This window comes from Ostrea edulis, chromosome 8 (genome assembly GCF_947568905.1).
Source record: "Ostrea edulis chromosome 8, xbOstEdul1.1, whole genome shotgun sequence".
Classification (NCBI taxonomy): domain Eukaryota; kingdom Metazoa; phylum Mollusca; class Bivalvia; order Ostreida; family Ostreidae; genus Ostrea; species Ostrea edulis.
In genome coordinates, this window is record NC_079171.1 from 72,217,738 (window position 1) to 72,238,958 (window position 21,221).

A 21,221-nucleotide genomic window follows, 5' to 3' on the forward strand; every position below is an offset into this window, starting at 1 on the left:
TGTCAGCATTCTGCAAGTTCTATGGTCGGTATAGCGATCTAGTATGACAATACAAACTATCATTAAGTCAATTGCTATTTTTGTGCTAAGGTAATCTAGTAATAAAATTTACAATTTGCCTGTTGAAAGGTACCCTCCCCCCCCCCCCCAACGAATCATATATATCACTGTTCGTTATCTGCACCTTGCATATATCACATTTTCATGAAACCATGGGGTATAGCCTATTTGATTTCAATAATCTGATTATCTACAAAACAGTGTCACCTCATTATGGAAATAATTAGAGGGGTAGTTTTGAATCGAGTCACTTGTTATTGAAAACATTTCAACAGACATTTATTAATAATATATACAATGTTGACATCATTCAATATCATTAACAAAGTAATGTAATGCGAAATCCATCGTCCTTGTACATACTACTATTCTGTTCTCTCAAACTTATTTATAATTCCCAAAGTTTATAGCAAAAAATGTTTATCATAGTTTGTATTGCAAAGTCTACCCTGGGAAGTGTTTAATTGTTTAAAGAATCTAGCGGATGACCCATAATGTAAATGAAATGTGTGAATATATCGAAAGGTGATCACTCTCATAAGTCCTATAAATAATAGAAAATTAAGAGTACGGGAAACAGGGACTCCCGAACACCTAACTATGGTTGTGGTGGGTTTGGGTATTTAGGATGAGTAAGTGCTCCCTTTCTCCAAATAACCTTTTCTTCATATCTACCTTTTTTATGAAACATATGAGAAAAAAACGCCCAAACAGAATGCTTTTATGATTATATAATCACATCAATAACTCGACTTTGATAAATGTCAAAGTAAAGGTCGCAGCGTGTCTTTTTTGTTTTCTTCTAATTTCACCAACTATTTTTTAAATACAGCCACGACGAATTGCAAACAAAGACAGTTGGATTAAAATAATATTCCTTACCATCAAGTCATCCAAACCGTTCCTTTGTTAAACACCACTTTGATTCCACGCACACTTATTGCGAAGTTGAAATTGAAATATGTTGAAGTCCTCATTGACCATTATTTCGTACTTTTGGTGATCAGGTCTTCTAATAGTCTGTTGAAATTTCCATGGTCACGAATTGTGTTCTTCCGTTGACTGATATTTTGTTACATTCCCATGAAGCAGAATTTATTAAAAGGCTTGGATGTGAGAAGAAAAAAAATATCTTGCTGGGGCCTTCAATGCTAAATTTAAGTATGTCAACGACGTTGTATCTACCAACACTGATGTTTTTCACCCATATGTCGATTCGATATATCCCTGAAAACTCGAAATAAAAGACACCAGAGAGTCGTCAACTTATTTTTCATACTTAGATGATATTTTATTGAAAATATATATTAACGGTAAAGTAACAACTCAACATGATGATAAACAGGATGATTCCAGCTTCTCCGTCTTTAATTCCCATAATGATGTAGCGAAAATTCATTGCCCCCAGCATATGTGTGCTTATATCTCTAAAGATACTTGACATGCAAGAGCTTTTTCTGCGTATGGTCATTTTCTTGGGATTTATACAACCCATCTGTGTTCGTTATCTTCTCCTTTCATTTTGAAATGAAAGAAGTTGATCAACTGAATTGGAACGGATAGGCTTCTGAGATATAAATTATATATCTTATTATTCGAGATATGTTCCATTTATCATGACCATATTGCAAGTAGAGATGGTAGTAGATGATTTATAAGCGGTCTACAACAATTCAGTCCAAGTAAAATGAAATATGCTAAAAATACGCATCAAAATGTTGCAGGATATGGTATTGTAAATATAAAATGTTACTATCCCTACTGCAGGTAAAAGTCTTCTCAAAAGAAACCGTGTCCTACATTTTTGATTTCAAATATATTTTGCAACTCAAGAACTATATTGATTCAAATTATATCCATGATTTTTACAAAGTATTATATCCATGGTTTCGTGATTTTTTTAATGATAGAAGAAATCCAGATGGAATGGACTCGGACTTTTATTCCATATACTTCAGCTCATGTAGGTGTAGATGGTTTTAAATAAATTGGTGTCCTTTGAAAATATACAGCAGTATATATTTATCGAATCGTTCAAACACCTTACATCTCTTAGGGTGAAAACCTCAAAGTAAAAATGCATAATTATACATCACAAAAACATCCATTTAATATCCACATACTCATTCACATCAAAATAGTTTCCAAAATGTTTCAGGCATTGAATTCGTGGCATGCGAAATCATTGCATTATTCATCACACGACAGACACGCAGTTTGATTGTAGACAACATCAACAACTGTTTACAACTTGTCATTGTTGTAAATGACGTCTGGAATTTTGAAATGGACTGTTAAGCACTTCTTTGCAAGCTTATTTTGATATTCGATCAACCCGCTTATCTGATTAAGATAAAGAGTTCACACCGGGTGTGACCAGTCGACAATATATGTTTATTCATTGAATAATATGGTGGTGCCTTTTTGAATCTTCACCATATATCTATCTTGAAAGTGCCTGCAAACAGCGTCATTAAACATTCAGCTCAATTTGTGAAGAAGTAGAGGAGTAGTTATGAATCTTAACACTCGTTCTCGAAGATGATTTAAAACATAATGATCGCATTTATTCAGTTAGATCAGAGACATTACTGGACACTGACTGTGTACATTTCTTTCTGTTTCAGGAGGTTATATGGTAATCAAATACCAAATATAGATCGCATTTATTCAGCAATATCAGATACATCAATGACATTAACTGTATACATGTCTTTCTCTTTAAGGTACCTGCATGGCAATCAAATAACAAAGATACCACAGACAGCATTCTCCGATCTGGTGAAATTACAATATCTGTGAGTGTATTTTAAATGTATTTTGTAGACTAAAATAAAATAGGGGGCTAAATGGTAATCACATAAGAGAGATACCCTCGACAGCGTTCTCCAGTCTGGTGACTTTACGAGAACGTTAAGTGTATTTTACTTTTTGAAAAAAATAATAAACAAAGAAGGGTGATCATCTGCAATAAATACACATCTTACAAACGACATCAATACATATTCAGATTTGTGAAATAAAACATCTGATTCTATCTCACATACACGCACACTTGCACAGAAAACCTTCAGTTGCTATTATAACTGTAGTTTGTTGTTTTAATAATGTCCTTCTTAGGCATTCGATTATTCCTATGGATTGTTTTAAATTGTTTAGATGATATTAGAGTAAGTATATAATTACATTAGGAACTATATATTAATAATGATGATTTTGCATTTTAAGTCTGACACCATGAATTTTTAACTTAATTGAATATAATAATTTGATATCAAATTTAATTTGATTGCTGTTAAAAAAAAATAGAAATTCATTTCAAAATTAAGGATTATCTCCCTCAAGCATAGCTCGTATCCTTAAACAAATTTGACTCCACTGTTTTCGTACATTGTTTCTCCCAATAATAGTTCTAAAACTTCATTGTTATTTAGGATTTCAAACATTTCGGTTGAATATCAGTGTATAGACAGTATTTGTCGAAATGCGCATCTGGTGCATCAGAATTGGTATCGTATCAGTTTTATATTTACATGTGAGTGCACGTTGATTTTATATAATCTTTTCCCTCACATTTGTAAAGTACTTCAAAGAACTGTTGACAGGGCGCTATCCATTTTTTTTAGATTACAATTACAATTACGATTACAAACAATCCTGTCAATTTAAATTTTCAGCTGTAGTCAATTTATTTTAGCAACACTATCCACCGCATTGATGCCAAACAACATTTAGAAAAGTTACGGTATACGGCAGATTCCCATTTATTTATTTTCAATATGGTTTAACGAGAATGGCGAATCGGAAATATTTCTAACACAGACATGTGTATGCACGAGGACTATAATACAGATAGGATTGGTTCAGTTATTGTGATTTGATTTTTGAGTAAGTGAATTAAAATGTTCGCGCTCGGTGTGAAATTGTACACCTCTGTCAAAGATGTTTTCACCCTTAATTTGAAATGTAAATCATGAAACAGTGAACAGGACGACAATTGACCAATATCATTAATCCCATAAGGAATACAAAATTGGGAGTAGGACAATCACATACCTTTGAAAACATGATATTGTGTCAGGTGTTGGGGTGAGTAAACATACACAGTTGATCGATTTTCGGTACCAGGAACTATATACAGAACAGTTCAAAGAAATTGGTCATTTAACCACACTCCTCGCAATGTATTACTTCGTCCTGCAGTACAACCCCGCGTTGGTTTATCATGGTTTTTACAACAGCTATGTATAGACAACAGTGTTGTGAATCACCGTTGTTCAGCGAAATTATTCCTGTATTTAAATGGTTGTTCGCAGATATGAGTATAAAATATAGCTTTCGTAATATATGTTGTTGTATTCTAAATGGTGGTTGTTCGCAGATATGAGTACAAAATATAGCTTTCGTAATATATGTTGTTACATTCTATTTAAATGCATGTGCTCCATAAAAAATAACAAGTAACACAGCAGATCATGCAAATGCTGTCTAATTATAAATCCATCTTTCAATTTAACTACATCGTGTTTGTACTATCTTCACAAATCAAAGGTTATTGATTCATTATTTCGCACTAACCCTTAATATTAGTCAGCATTCAAAACCATGATTTGAGATAGTGGTATAACTGTAGAGCTCCCTGAAAATAATATCGCACGGTGAACGCACGATGAGCTCACGTTGAACTTACGCGGATCGCATGGTGAACGCAGTTTGAGCGCAAGATGAACACAATGTGAGCGCACAATGAACGCTCGATGAACGCACAGTGAACACACGGAGAGCACACGGTGAAGGCAGGGAGAGCACATGGTGAGCGAACGGAAACATTGTGAAACAGAACGTTTCGGGGACTGTAAATCCACGACCACGCGGATTTCATTAGTCTGGAGCGGTCCCCATCCTCACCATACGAGCATGAAGAACCAATCTAAGTTTTTGTAGCATTTTCAATAACCGTGACCTTGTTTTACATTTAGATAAACTACATTTGCTATTTCTCTTCATTATCAATGTTTATATTAAATGAAGAAGAAATACATAACTTGTATCAAATTATATAAATAAATATCAATAGCAACAGGGTTCGAATTGACTAGCTCCCTAACATGGCCAAGTCACCAAAAGGAAATCATTTGAATCTGTGATTTTTCGGTTTGTATGGGTTTTAATAAATATCTTAAGGTATATTGGACATACATATACTATGAAAATGTGTTAATATTGTTTCGATACTAAGTTTAAAAGACGGCGATGCAATAATATAGCGATATCGAGTCTCAGCCATGCTCATTTTTCGGTGCGCCGTAAATCGAATGTGTTCACGGGAGGTGGATCTGTAGATCTCTTCCGAATATATTTTTTTTCCAGAGAGTTAAAGTTCTGAACCAAGGTTGGGGAGAGAGGTTGACGTAATAATATAAAATTAAGATTAAATGAGTTGATCTGTTTAAGATGCAAGTTTGGTAGGATCAAAACCTAAAGTGAATACTGGTCTTCCGTGGGAGTACATGAACTTTGCATACTGATTTTATACGTAACGTAATAAATAATTTGCAGTTTCGCCCCTTAGATGTTGTAGCTATTGAGTTATCTATTTCAATGTTAAATACACGTGTTCAATTTGTTGAAACACAATTGACAGACACAATTGGACAAGTCATCGTTTTCACGCTGTTCGTAATATAAAACTTCGACTGATTGTTTGTTTAAAAACAAATTTCTGAAGATCAATCAATGGTGACAACTTCTACACCATGCTGTTTATGCCGCGTCATGTGTATTTAGTTTCGTATTCTACAAATTGCCAAACATGTTGTCTGATTGGCTCCACGATACAGAGTACCACACTCCACCCAAGTGTAAAAGGGGTACCTGGCTATAGACAGTGGAATATGTTGTTAAAATGTTAGTGCTCTAGCGCTTGCAATGGCAGCTTGCACTGTATGCTTCCTAGGAGGCTGAGAAAGTTCTAGATTTATATAAGGTCTGCCGGGGTAATAATGTACATCGGTTATTGCAAAGCGCTTTGCGCATCAAACGCTGAAAAGGTGCTATATAAAACCAATTATTATTATTATTACCAACAAATCGCATGCTCCATTTCTAACACTTATTTTGAATGGTGGCTGATGTCAAGGATTTGTGCGACATAACCAATCAATAACCCTTTACTTGTGAAAATGTGTTGATACGTCCATTCATACATTTTTCTTATCTTTTTTTTACCAAAATCATTGTTCTAATCCATGTGTAAACATTGTGTATGATACAATATCTCAAAAATAAAATACAGCATGCCAAACTATCTATTTTGGACTGCATATTGGAGTTAACAGATTTGTCACTGTTCGTTATCTTCACCTTTCATAGGTCAACATTTGCTTCTTTCCTTGGGTGATCAAAGTTAAGTATATTCATTAGTGAATGAAATAATTCCAAGTTGATATAAAACTGAATTGGTCGTAAAATAAAACGACAAAGTAAACGTAATCTCAAGTGTTCTGAATTAAACGGCATTTAAAATATACAGAATCAATATTAGTTTATAGTAAGCATAATCAATTGAGGTCTACAATATATGTTCTAAATAGAAACAAATCTAGTGAGTGACATAGAATGTAATAATGTGAATAAGTTCTAGGTTATTGTAATCAAAACAAATCCCATTATATGAAGGTGAAACTAACGATCAATGATTTATGTAATAACTTCATAAGGAATACAATATAAAGAATTTGACAAATACGGTCTCTTCGATATACCAGGGATGAGTTCATGTATCAAGGGGAAATAAGCATACGTTATCGGTCGGACAAATACGAAAAATCGGTTGCCAATGGAAAACAAAATCAATCTAAATATACATGATTGGAAACCAAACCTAGTGCACAGCACATATAATCAAACATAGTAAACAGCACATCAAATGAAACCGTAGAGTAAACAAAAGCAAACCTGGTGTACAGTACACAAAATCAAACCTAGTGCACAGGACACCAAATCAAACCTAGAGTGATGTACAGAAAATCGACCTTAATGTACAGCACATATAATCAAACGGTATACAGCACACATGATAATATATAGTGTACAGTGTGCGAAACTAGACTTAGTGTACAGTGTGCGAAACTAGACTTAGTGTATAGCACATCAAATCAAACCTGGTGTATAGTACACAAAATCAAACCTAGTGTACATTACACACATCTAAACCTAGTGTATAGTACATAAAACCAAACCTAGTGTTCAATACACACAATTAAACCTAATGTACGTTACATAAAATCAAACCTAATGTACGGTACAAAGCAAACCTAATGTACAGCAAACATGTATATCCAGAGATTCATGTTTGTCCAACTTTCCATTTTGTATTGAATATAAGAGTTATGAGATTGATCACTCTTCGTTATAATCATCCTTCATCGATCACTCTTCGCTATAATCAGCTTAATAAACAAAATCAGTTGTAGTATATGATAAACAAAACTAATCCTTATGTATAATAAACAAAAGCAATCCTAATATATAATAAAGAAAATCAGTAATAATACATGATAAACAAACTCAATACTAATATATAATAAACAAAATCAATACTAATATATAATAATCAAAGTTGTAACTAAATGTTTCATAAATTGGAAACATTTACAGTATAGATCGTTTATCATATTTTGTATTATGAGGTATATACGCAGCTCAGTTAAGGTTATCCGATAAAAATCACAGTGCTGTTATAAATGTACCCATGTGCACGTCGCATCATATGACGTCAGGATGTGAAAGTACGTCGCAGCTTACATGTTCTGAGAGTTGTATCGCGGGGAAAGTGTTATATAATATTCCTTCGTTGTTTACTATTGTTGTCAAGTGATCAGCTGTATATGTGAAAACATTTCTTTTCAAATTATTTTATATATTATTCCTTTATGATATCAAATAATTCTCTATTTTTAATATACCATATGCACGAAGGTGATATTTATATTTTATTTTGACCTTGAAATCGCCCCTGTCTGAATGACTTGTACAATTTCTACTGTAATCTGGCCCAGGAAATATATGATATCAGCAGGGGTCCCAAAATCTAGCATTCAAATAAGCGATATATAAGCAAACCAAAACTACATTTAATTTGATCCAAAATTGTTTTGTGTTTTATGACAGGAGCGTGAAGTTGGCATATAATTGCCAAACAATGCAAAAAATCAATGAGAAAATTCATAAATTCAGGGTGTTTTCCTTTTAAAGCAAATTCATATTCAAATACATGTTTCGTCTTCTCTTAATACACAATATATATTAATTGTATTTTGCTCGACAGATGGGCAACCCTTTTCCTAAGCAATAATCTAGATAACAGTTATCAAACTCTTTTTTAAAAAAAGGCTGGAAAAACTCTTATTTATGACGTAAATCACTCTGGCCAATAATTCAAACTTCTAACGACATGCTGTATTTATATATAACATATGTTTTGCAAGACCGGGATTTATATAACTAGATAATTAGCTCACCATTACAATGAGTATTTACATGTTATTTTGAGCAACACTTATATAAGAATATATACCAATAAAACAAGACAAACACAGAGACATTCGTTATTTTACAAGATGTGTCACATTTTCTAAATAATCACGGTTATTTCTAATTATAAACAACAAGATCGGTATCGAGATATCCATGATATCGTCCGAATCCCTGTAATGTTGAGAAGTTAAGAAAGCAGTATGTAAAGATTTCCCGATGTATGTCAAGTATAAACGACGAAGGATATATTTGATAATAATACATTGACAATATTGCTAAACGTAGTAAATGTTAACGATGTTGTAGGAATCTGTAAAGAGACAACCTGTACAAAACACAAAAATCAAGCCAATCTGTGGTTTTTTATCAATAAATACACGTTTCATAAACATTTATAACAAGTATATAGTATACAAAATCAATCATATTGTATGTTAAACAAATACAATAGCAATGTGTAGTAAACACAATCAACTCTAATATATAGCAAAGAAAAGCACTCCTAGTGTACAAAAAACAAAATGTATTCTAATCAATCCCAGTTTAAAGTAAACAAAGTCAAAAACTACTGTGCAGTAACTAAAATCAACCCTACTGTATATTAAACAAAATCAATCTTAGTGTATAGTAAATATAATCGAATCCAATATATATCCAATCGAGGTAAGCTGCTGACAAAACAAGCTGATGGTACAGATATTTCAATAGTCTCGATTGAAGTCAGTATTTCACAAATTCTATGGTCGTTATAACGATCTAGTTCGTCAGTACAATCTCGCATTGGGTCAATGCTGTCTGACGTGTTTCATACCGATTGTTAAGCCGTGCTTGCCACACCGATTTTGACTGCGGATAACTCCGTTTACCTGATCAGGATATAGGGCTAACGGCGGTTGTGACCGGTCAACAGGGGATGTTTACTCCTCCTAGGAACTTGATCCCACCTCTGGTGTGTTCAGGGGTCCGTGTTTGCCCACCTATCTATTTTGTAATCATTTTAGGAGTTATGAGATTGATCACTGTTCGTTATCTTCACCTTACAGACATGAGTTATCCTTTCACCGATGATATATTTTAAAAAAAATGAAGGTCAACTATGTGACGTAATGATGTTTGTGTTCGTCTGCAACTCTGTTTATACATACAAGGTAGTGATTAGAAAACATGGGTTGTAAACATCGGAACTCGGTATAGGCTGATAAGAAAACATCGTAGCATTAGTTCAGGGCTGCAAAAGTTCCGGGGAAGTTGGGAAATTATTAAGAATATTGATACTTTTATTTCACAATTAAAACTTAGACGGTACCAATTTCGATGCACCAAATGCGCATTTTGACAAATAATGTCTCTTGAGTGATATATTCGATACAACTTGTGTTCTTCAAATTGATTTCAATTCTTTTCTTTTTTCGAATGACAAACAATTGGAAACCAATACTATTAATTTCAAATGATTATGCTACTCTTTAGTCGAACGGAGAATCATGACAAAGTTAAGATACACATGTAACAAAATTAGTCAATCTCATATTTATCATGAAAGGTGAAGATGACGAATAATGATCAACCTCATCGATCATATAAGTAATACAAAATGACGAGTTTGGCAAACACGGACCCCTGGAAACACTGTACGTGGGAACATGTGCAATAATTCACATTGATGTAGATACTCAAAAACTTCATACAGAAGTCCTCAAGCTACACGTGTCGTTTTCAGTGCAGCCAGTTTAAGCGTATTATCTTGTGTTTTAGCATTCCTAGGTGTCTACTTCGTTTAAGTAACACTGATCAGTTTCATCTGCCTACTTCATGCTGTACGGAGTATAGGGTGCACACAGTATTTTTCGTTGGATAAATGTTTGATAGGTGTTTGATTCATTTGATAGGTGTTTGATTCATTTGATTCATTTGATAGGTGTTTCATTAATTTGATAGGTGTTTGATTCATTTGATAGATGTTTGATTCATTTGATAGGCGTTTGATTCATTTGATAGGTGTTTGATTCATTTGATAGGAGTTTGATAGGTGTTTGATTCATTTGATAGATGTTTGATTCATTTGATTAATTTGATAGGTGTTTGATTCATTTGATAGATGTTTGATTCATTTGATAGGCGTTTGATTCATTTGATAGGCGTTTGATTCATTTGATAGGTGTTTGATTCATTTGATAGGTTTTTGATAGGTGTTTGATTCATTTGATAGATGTTTGATTCATTTGATAGGTGTTTGATTCATTTGATAGGTGTTTGATAGGTGTTTGATTCATTTGATAGGTGTTTGATTCATTTGATAGGCGTTTGATTCATTTGATAGGTGTTTGATTCATTTGATAGGTGTTTGATTCATTTGAGAGGTGTTTGATTCATTTGATAGGTGTTTGATTCATTTGATAGGTGTTTGATTCATTTGATAGGTGTTTGATTCATTTGATAGGTGTTTGATAGGTGTTTGATTCATTTGATAGGTGTTTGATTCATTTGATAGGCGTTTGATTCATTTGATAGGTGTTTGATTCATTTGATAGGTGTTTGATTCATTTGAGAGGTGTTTGATTCATTTGATAGGTGTTTGATTCATTTGATAGGTGTTTGATTCATTTGATAGGTGTTTGATAGGTGTTTGATTCATTTGATAGGTGTTTGATTCATTTGATAGGTGTTTAAAGGAATACTATCCATCTCATGATATCCTGCAAAGTTTTCCGCCTGACTCCTTTTATCTGCATCCTTCCACTAAATAATATTCACGGATCCTTAGAAAAATTGAAAGATAGATTTAGAATTTCAATTTAAAAAATAAGGATGGATTATTTCCCGCATGCATAGTTCTTATCCTTTGATAAATTTGACTCCAGCCTTTGGTACTCTGTTTTTTAGTTCTTATAAGTAAGTTCTTATAAGTCTTTTGTTATTTCGGATTTCCAATATTTCAGCTTCAGCGTGACTGAAGAGACATTTGTTCTCGATATTCACATCTGGTGCATCAAAATCAGCACTGTATAAGTTTTACAAATGCAGTGACAAAATTGCACAAAGATCGAAAACGGAAATGGCAGGGTGTATTGATTAATCTACCAATATTTCTTCAGTTACCAAGTGCTAATCTTAAGTACGGAAATATTTCTTAAATTCCCCACTTGTATAACTGTACAAGAATGAAAATCGATGCTTTTATCATTTAATATACAGGAAGTAAATCAAGGACACCGGTAGTGTCTTCTTGTAATATTTACTACTGTATTGTAATATAGAACACTTTTATTGCATTATCTCAGTGTACTAAGATATCTCAAGATAACTTGATGCAATTCACGTTTTCTATTTTTAAATCGATGACAGTTTTCTGTACACTATTACTATTCAAGCGACCAAATGCAGATTGTTTTATATATTTATACTAGTCCTCGCGATAGGGGATGCAATCCGTTGTTCACTGACATGTACAGGGAAATTCAAACGTTTTAATTAAATAAAAAGCAGTATTACTGTAAGCGATGTCTCGGTAACATATGCCATTCATTGACATGGTTCGTAATAGGATGCAGTAGATAAAGGTCACGTTGAGTTTGAACTGTTAAATTGCAAACATACCATGTTATATAACACATTTATCTGTGGACAGTCACTACAATGCATTGAATGGGTGGACCTGTATAATTAACTCTACTATCGATGTAAACCATTAAACGTTTAAGAAATTATATATGAAACAAGATAGATGGAAGAAAAAAAGCATACATATGTATTCCAGCGATAAGTAATAAACGTGTGAGTTAATAATACTCTGTTATACCTGATGTTCCGTGATTTGACCCACCGTTTAAAATCTGGAAACTAGATTTTCAGACAGCTTTACAAAGTCATTTTGTTGTCAACTGCCCGACGTGACAAGCAAAATAAATATCCTGAATATCCGAATTATGTCAACAGATTATCACCTGTTCGATGACATAAAGGCATTCTATAGGTAAGCATGACAGGTTCACCCAAAAAAAAGCATCTAGATACAATACCGAATATATTGTTTTAGGGTAGTAAAAGTGTCCTTACACTGTATATTGTTTGCGGCGCTCGCCCTTTCCCATTCATTATGGTAATAAAACAATTCTAAGAATTAAATAGCATTTATCAGTTGCAATAACGTGTTTGGAAATCTAAACCCTTCTCTCGTAAGGCAGTTTTATCATATAAAAATAAAGAATCGCATGTGTACATCCAAGTAGGTAATATATTTTATGTTCAGTTCTTAAACTTTACCATACATATTATATAAAAATGTGCATCTGCATAAAAATAATCTATATAACGAATGAATGACATCGTATAGTGATTGGATTTAACGGATCGGGTATATTGATTTTCTTTCCGTTCATTTACTCATATCTTCAGAAACAGTACCGTATAATTCACATTGACGTAGATACTCAAACACCCCATACGGAAGTCATCACACTACTCGTGTCGTTATCATTGAGTGATAATTTACTCTTCATAATTCTACATATGACTCCGGTTGTTGTTTGTTATTGGGGTGAAGGGATATAACTAGACTGTACGCTGGCGCTTATAGTTAGTTTAAGCGTTATGTGTTGTATTTTTCCTAGTGGACAACTTGAATTGAGTACCACTGATCAGTTTCATCTGCCTGACCATTTCATATTGTACGAACTTCACAGTGTGGATAGTATTTTTCGCTGTATAGGTTGATGGATGTTTAAAGGAATACTGCCCATCTCATAATATTGTGTAGGTTTTCTGCCTAACTTATTTTTATCTGTTTCCTTCTGCTAAATCACATTCACTAATCCCTGGGATATGTGTAACATATATAAAGTGACGGAAATGCACAACGATTGCATACAGAAAATGCAGGGTGTATTTATCAATTTGCAAAACTTTCTTCAATTGTCAGGTGGTAATCTTAAATCAAGGAATATTCCTTAAATGTTATACTTATACAACTATAAGAATGGTGATTACGGACATTTAATAAACAGGGGGTTAATTAAGAACTATGCTAGTCTTTTCCTGCAATATTTACATTGTCATATAGAACAATTTTTATTGTTTCCCTCAGTGCACTGTGGGATTTCAAGGTAAACTGATGCAACTGAAGTGTGTTTTTATTCTTAAACCAACGGCACTTCTTTTCTGCATCATCAGCATTTAAACTATATAATTTATATTTATTCATATATCATTTCTCACCATAGGGGACATGAGCTGTTATTCCTGACATTCGCGTGGAACGTAAAACTTTTCAAGAAATAAATGACCGTGTTATTGTAAGCAATGTAACGGTAATATATATAATTCATTGTCATGATTTCTGGTAAGACAGTGTATACAAGGGTTACAAACATACCTTTTGTGATTTTACAACATTAACTATAAGCATACACAGGAATGCATTTAAAATGTGGAACTCATAATTTACAATTTATTGATCCTAATCTTTAATCGTTGAAGAAAATATAGATGAAAGAAGACAGATGGACATAAAAAGAAGACATACATATGCATTCAGTAAAAGTGTTAAACTTATGCGGTACCAATTTTGATGCACCAGATGCGCATTTCGACAAATAATGTCACTTCAGTGATGCTCAACCGAAATGTTTAAAATCCGAAATAACTATGAAGTTTTACAGCTAAATATAGCCCAAAACAGCGTGCCAAACAAGTGGAGCCAAATTCGTCCAAGGATAAGAGCTATGCGTGAGGGAGATAATCCTTAATTTTGAAATGAATTTCTAAATTTTATAACAGCAATTAAATATACATCCGTATTTTCAAGCTAGTAACGAAGTACTTAGCTACTGGGCTGTAAAGACCCTCGGGGACTAACAGTCCACCAGCATAGGCCTCGATCCAGGGGTCATAATGTAAAACTTATACGGTACCAATTTTGATGCACCAGATGCACATTTCGACAAATAATGTCTCTTCAGTGATGATCAACCGAAATGTTTGAAATGTTTGAAGTCCGAAATAACTATGAAGTTTTAGATCTAAATATAGCCAAAAACAGCGTGCCAAACAAGTGGAGCCAAATTCGTCCAAGGATTAATTTGTCATTCAATATTAATATTAATCAATTGTGGTTGATGTTACATAATTCGACCAATCATCAGAAAATCTGGAAACTAGATTTCCTGACAGCTTGGCAGATACCCTTTGTTCGAAAAAGCCTGACGTGACGATCAAAACAATATCTCCTGTGTATCCTAATTATGTGAATTTCTGTCTCCGTTATCTGTTTTCACAGCGCCATACACACTTCCTATAATGTAAACAAACATGGGGTAAATGATGAACATATCTGGGCGAAACAGTAGTTTCTTTGTTAATGTAATTGGAACATGTAAGCAGAATATTTAAGAAGAAAAGAAGAACAATAAAACATCACTCGTTTTGCGCTTCCACATGAGTGTCGAATATCAGTATTTATAAAACGATCTAGCATGTGTGTATGTGAAATTACTACTTCGGTAGTCAGAGTCTAAAACCGGTCTTATATAAAGAGGCTAAAGTTAAGTCTTATCAACTACAGAAAATAATGGCATGAGATGGATAATTATGTTTCTTTCCATCACAATGGAATGGTATAGACATTAAAGTTTCTGTTCATCCCAGCGAACAATCAAATTATATAGAAATTCGAGTTTTCGTCCATCTTTCACTCTACTTACAACTAATATATAACATCCTTAGATGAAACAATCCAATGTACATACTGTTCCTTTACATTATGTACAGAACAATTCAACGTTTAAATGAAATGGTGAAGGTAAAGCTTATTTTCCAATATATTCTCAGTCCTGACCATGTCGTCGCGTGAACATTGCCTGCCAACTCGGACTAAGAAAATCTGAATGATGATTGATTTTCAAACTTATTTACATAAAACATCCTTCCCCAGACTGAATCTGATATACCTCAGACAAAAGTCCACCACTACACTGTACTTCATGGTTTCCACCGTTTGCGGGCCGGTGGTTTCTTGACCAGAAGGAACTCGTTGTTTCAAGCCTCAGACGTATACAAACAGTTTTTGCCCCTTCATCACGCGTTCGACATTTACAAATGAGTCATGAGTCTTACAGTTGAGACCTTAAAAAGGATTTTCTGTATCTCTCTACGTGTAGGTGTTGTACGTTGAAATGTTCCCAATGACATGTGGTGATTAGCATCAATGGTAGATCTAAATTAATGACATTTTAGTTGCAGCATTTACTATCTCACTAAAAACGTCCGCCATAGTTCGTTTGTTCACAAATCAAACACTTCCAAGTTAGGCATTGTGGGATATATATTTCTTAGGCCGTGTATACAAGTATATTACTTTACACTATAATTTGAAGATAGTCTCCCTATGTTTTAATGATCGTTTGATCCTTTTATGTTTAAAATAAAATGTATGCTTTTATATTGATGTTCTTAATGTCAATATTTGCAAGCTTTAACTACGAACTAAGTATTTAGAGTTATTTGCTGGGATAATCGCCGACTCACAATATATTAATCTGTATATTGTACTACGTCACATACGATATGTATATACGTAGGTGATATAATGAGGCCTCGATGGGGAGTTTATATCTCACTATGGAACACTAGTGGAGGGACATTTCTTTTAATTTTTTGTCAAATTCTCTATTTTGTATTGCTTATAAGAGTTATGAGACTGATCGCTGTTCGTTATCTTCACCTTTATAGGAGTTACGAGATTGATCACTGTTCGTTATTTTCACATTGCATTGATCAATGTTCGTTATCTTCACCTTTATAGGAGTTATGAGACTGATCAATGTTCGTTATCTTCACCTTTATAGGAGTTATGAGATTGATCAATGTTCGTTATCTTCACCTTTATAGGAGTTATGAGACTGATCAATGTTCGTTATCTTCACCTTTATAGGAGTTATGAGATTGATCGCTGTTCGTTATCTTCACCTTTATAGGAGTTATGAGATTGTTCACTGTTCGTTATCTTCACTTTCTTTTGATCGTCTACCTTCTTAGTTTTCTTAAATGTGTTCCCTGAAAAGAACAATACTATTATTATGCTGTAATACATTTATACTTGATTCAAAAATGTGAGTAAGACTATGTTCTAGATGTGATATACCCTGAACGATTTTGTCAATTAAACATGAATATTACAATCCATTTGACTTCCAGTAGACTTATTTACTTAAGTCGTAGAATAGAAGTGTGTGTAATCTGAATGCGTGTATAAAGGCACTGTATGTATGTGGTACAAAACTACTCGACTAAGCAGTCATTTGGATCCGTATCATAATATATGGGGGTTTTGAACTGAATTTGAAACGAACAGCTGATTTGTGACAGATTACAAATATCGGGCGGGATTTCAATTCAGCGTCAAACCAACATTAAGCACTAATTTCATATAAGTAATTATTATATTGATATATTTTGTTAAAATAATTGTGAATAAATTGCTTAAAATATTTCAATTGACTTTGTATAATTGATTTATGTTGCTTCTGACTTATAACACAGTATCATAGCATACGGTATCATCACAGTACGTTAATGTTAGAAATACTGTGTAGAAAATATGAATGAATAGGTTTTAAAAATGACCCCTCATTGGATGTATTTGTTACGCCTATTACCAGAAAACACTTAAACAAAACAGTACAATTTTTTTGGTATCCTCTATATTGATATAATCTGTTCAATTCCTTCCTTCTGAAACGTTATTATAAAAATCCAATTCTCCAACAACGCCATATGCACGATTCCCCGCGTCCATGATGTCTACATGTCGCTACTATTGTGGAGAACTAGGTAATTTATCTCGGGATTGTAAATATGTTATCAAAGTAGACTGTTAGTAATGTGGGGTACCTGGTCACAAGGAAAAGTTTTATTCATATTAAAATCTTGACAAGGAAAGATATGCCGAACATACCAAAAGCATCTCCCTTAGTATGCAAAACAATATTTATCTCCAAGAGATGTGTAGATAATTAAATGTGATTATTGTGTACGAAAGGTGAAAATAACGAACATAGATCAATATCATGACTTCTACAAGCAATACAAAATAGATAGTTGGGCAAACGCGGAACCCTGGACACACCAGCTCACAAAAATGTCAAATGAAACATTAACCAACAAAGTGCATGTTCTAAAAAGATACACATATATCTAGTTCTAGAAATTAAGATCCACAAACGTCCCACCTGTGAAGCGTTCAACTTAGGATATTAAAAACAAACAATAAACACAGACACAACAGCTAAATGCTTACAAGTAAACTTTGGATTTGGTGTATCAAAATAGGTTTGCATTCCGAAAATTTTAATGTAAGTCATGAGGGGTGAACATAACGAACAGTAACCAGTCTCATAACTCCTAAAAGTAATAAAAGAGAAAGTTGAGCAAACAGAGGACCTGGATATATACCATAGATGATATGACATGCCTAGGAGTGAGCATCCCCTGTCTACCCATCACACCCGTCATGAGCCCTTTATATTTATCAACAAAACGGAGTTAAAAGTAGTGAAAATCAGTGTTCAAAGAACAGCAAAATGATTGGTATGAAACACGTCAGACAGCATTCAATCCATTGCTAGGCTGTACTGGCAAATTAGATCGTTATAAAGACCATATAATTTGCGAACTACTAACTTTAAACTAGACTGTTGAGACCACTGCGCCATTAATTTCTTTTCCAGTAGCCTGTCTGGATCTTTAAAAAAAACTGGTCATACGCAGAACAATCAATCCGTCTCATGACACAAATTTCCGATTGACAGGAGATGCTTACTCCTCCTACGAACCTGCTGTCTTAAATATCATGGGGTCCGGGTTTGGTGAATTCTCTATTTTCTATTGCTTATAGGAGTTATAGGATTGATCACAATTCATTGTATTCACCTTTTGTTGGCTTTAATCCGCATTGGTTAAAAAACTAAAACAAGCCCAATCTAGGTGAGGAAAAAGTGTTAGATTATGTGATATTAGCCAAAACGAAGATTCAACAATATTGTGCGCACTTGAAATGAATAAATAAACAGATGTACATGCTATTGTATCATGACTATTATATTCTAGTGCGAAATAAATTTCTAAACCCGTAACCTATCTTAGTAATGCTAACATCACTAATGGCATTTTCCTTCATATCTGATACAAGCTGAAGTCATCCCTATACACAGATAGAAAGATGAAATGACCGAAGTAACTAAGACTAGTACCAATTTTATTAAGCTAATAAAGTACTTGAATTCATAGAAGCGTTTGGTTTAGTACAAGCTCAGAATCTGGGTTTAGTTAATTCCATTCTTGTCAAACAATATTAACCAACGTTACTGGCAGCAGGTTACATGTAAAGAACCAATGGGATATCATTGTCATAACGTTCTCAGACTTCAGTATTACATTTTATTTACTCAGTTATACTATCCTACTAAGAAGAATACTAGGGCTTTGATTCACACAGAATACAATTGTTTCAGTCTTATTTAAATGACAGATCCCGAAGTGTAAAGCGTGCGCATGTTCTTCTAACATCACACCAATCACAACAGGGATACCACAAGGACCTATTTTTTGATCACTCTTAACCTGTATATACCCCCTTTTATGTGTTAATTGTTCTAATATCGATATGTCTAAAGACGAAGGAACTCTGTATTTATCTTACATTAATGTACGTAACATCGAAATAACTTTAAATTCCGACATTGTCTACAGAGGAAAACGATTTAGAGCTCCGAAAAATCAAATTAATATACAGCAAACAAAATAAACCATAGTGTACAGTACACAAAATCACCCTTAGCGTATACCAAGTAAAATTAGTCGTAGTGCATGGCAAAAAATACATTTTAATAAAAATCAATTCCTAGAAATTAACAAATATACTCAATTTTGTTATCGCTTGACTCCCTATTGTTTAATGTCTCTCTTGAGAATAGTTCACTCATATGAAGACGTCACCATTGACGACGAAGGGCTTGAAATTTAGGCCTATGCTTGGCACTTATGGTTTTTATTTAAGCAGGGAGGGGTCTTTATCGTGCAAAATCTGCTGTGACACGAGAACCACCCCATTTAGTCACCTTTTTACGACAAGCAAGGGGTATTCGAGACTTACTCTAACCTGATTTTCCACGGGATTTAATACAATCGTCGTTGTTATTATTATTGTGTTGTTGTGATAAGTCAATATTAACACATTATTAGCATTCATGTCTCAGTCACTTCTTGTTTACACCTGCCAACACTAACAGTAACTTCAGAAATCTGCACACACCTCCTAATTTTACAACTGAACAGCTCTAAATATGCTGCCAAAATAAGAATAATGTTGATTTCAAATTGAGACAGTTGCATCGACCCAACAGATTTTATTCCGTCATTCACTCTGGCGATTATTCATTACACGAGGGTTGTAGCAGGTACAGATCAATCTTTTACAATCACCAGATTGTTTTATCTCCCTGAGTTCGATCTAAAGTAAGGAAGTAGGTAACGAGGTTACCATTACGATGAGTATTTACATTGTATATAGTGTAGTATAGATGTAATTTTAACGTGTAGTGGTCACCATCATGATGAATATTTACATTGTATATTGTGCAGCATAGATATAATTTTAACGTGTAGAGGTCGCCATTACGACGAGTATTTACATTGTATATAGTGTAGCATAGATACAATTTGTAACGTCTGGAGGTCAGCATTACGATGAGTATTTGCATTTCAAATAGTGCAGCATAGATATAATTTGTCATGTGTAGAGGTCACCATCACGATGAGTATTTACATTGCATATAGTGTAGCATAGATACAATTTGTAACGTGTAGAGGTGACCCAGCCAAGTGCTGATCTCGCTAGCTGTTACTTTGCTTGCTTGATCAAGAGAGAGACTCTACAACATCGAGGCAGTATAAGCTTTAGCTTATATTGTTTGCTACCCACACCACTGCTCGGGAGGCTTTGTCCCGAAGCTTAGCGTGGGTCCTTTCTGAGCTTATGGTACATGCTTAGTAACGACACCCGCTGTTCCCGACGATAGCAGTCGTCGTTTCCGGACGAAACCACGTCCTTATCCAGATATTCGAAGATACTCTAAGTGATGAAGACCTCCTAGTAAACACCAGAATTTGATATAAATTGGCAACTTATGTCTCCTTCTCAACCTTTGTTGTTTGTAACTGTATTATAGCTATGTTTCTTCCCCACAGGGCATTTTCTTTATCCACGATCATGCCCTTGAGTTCGCAAATAAAGGATTTTAGGTCCCTGTGGTTAGTCTGCTCTTCTGTAAGGAGAACCTCTATTTTTTAATGTTTTTGTATCGCATTCTCCAGCTCTCTTTGTTTCTGGACGTCCCTATTTTCCAGATGAAACAGACAATTTTGAAGGATGAAAATCTGATTGGTATGCGTGTCTTCCTTTTCAGCCTCCATGAACTTCATATCGATGAGGTATCTTGTCGAACTTTTCTGTCATCCCTGAGTTTTAGTTTTCTTGAACTTCCCCAGAGGCCCTGGAATGTTTGTATTTCATTTGCGCAAGCTGTGCTTGCCGGTAAGTCTCTTTCCCCTCACCATTCCTGTGAGTTTGG

General features: G+C 34.1%; 1 protein-coding gene across 1 annotated transcript in view; it reads left to right on the plus strand.

Moving 5' to 3' along the window:
* LOC130049293 (leucine-rich repeat-containing protein 70-like) overlaps positions 1–21,221 on the plus strand; it is a 1,034,056-nt gene that overhangs the window by 236,001 nt on the left and 776,834 nt on the right. Inside the window, exon 3 of the mRNA XM_056146708.1 lies at positions 2,787–2,858. Within this exon, the coding sequence (XP_056002683.1) occupies positions 2,787–2,858 (72 nt within the window). The remainder of the gene's footprint in view (positions 1–2,786; positions 2,859–21,221) is intronic.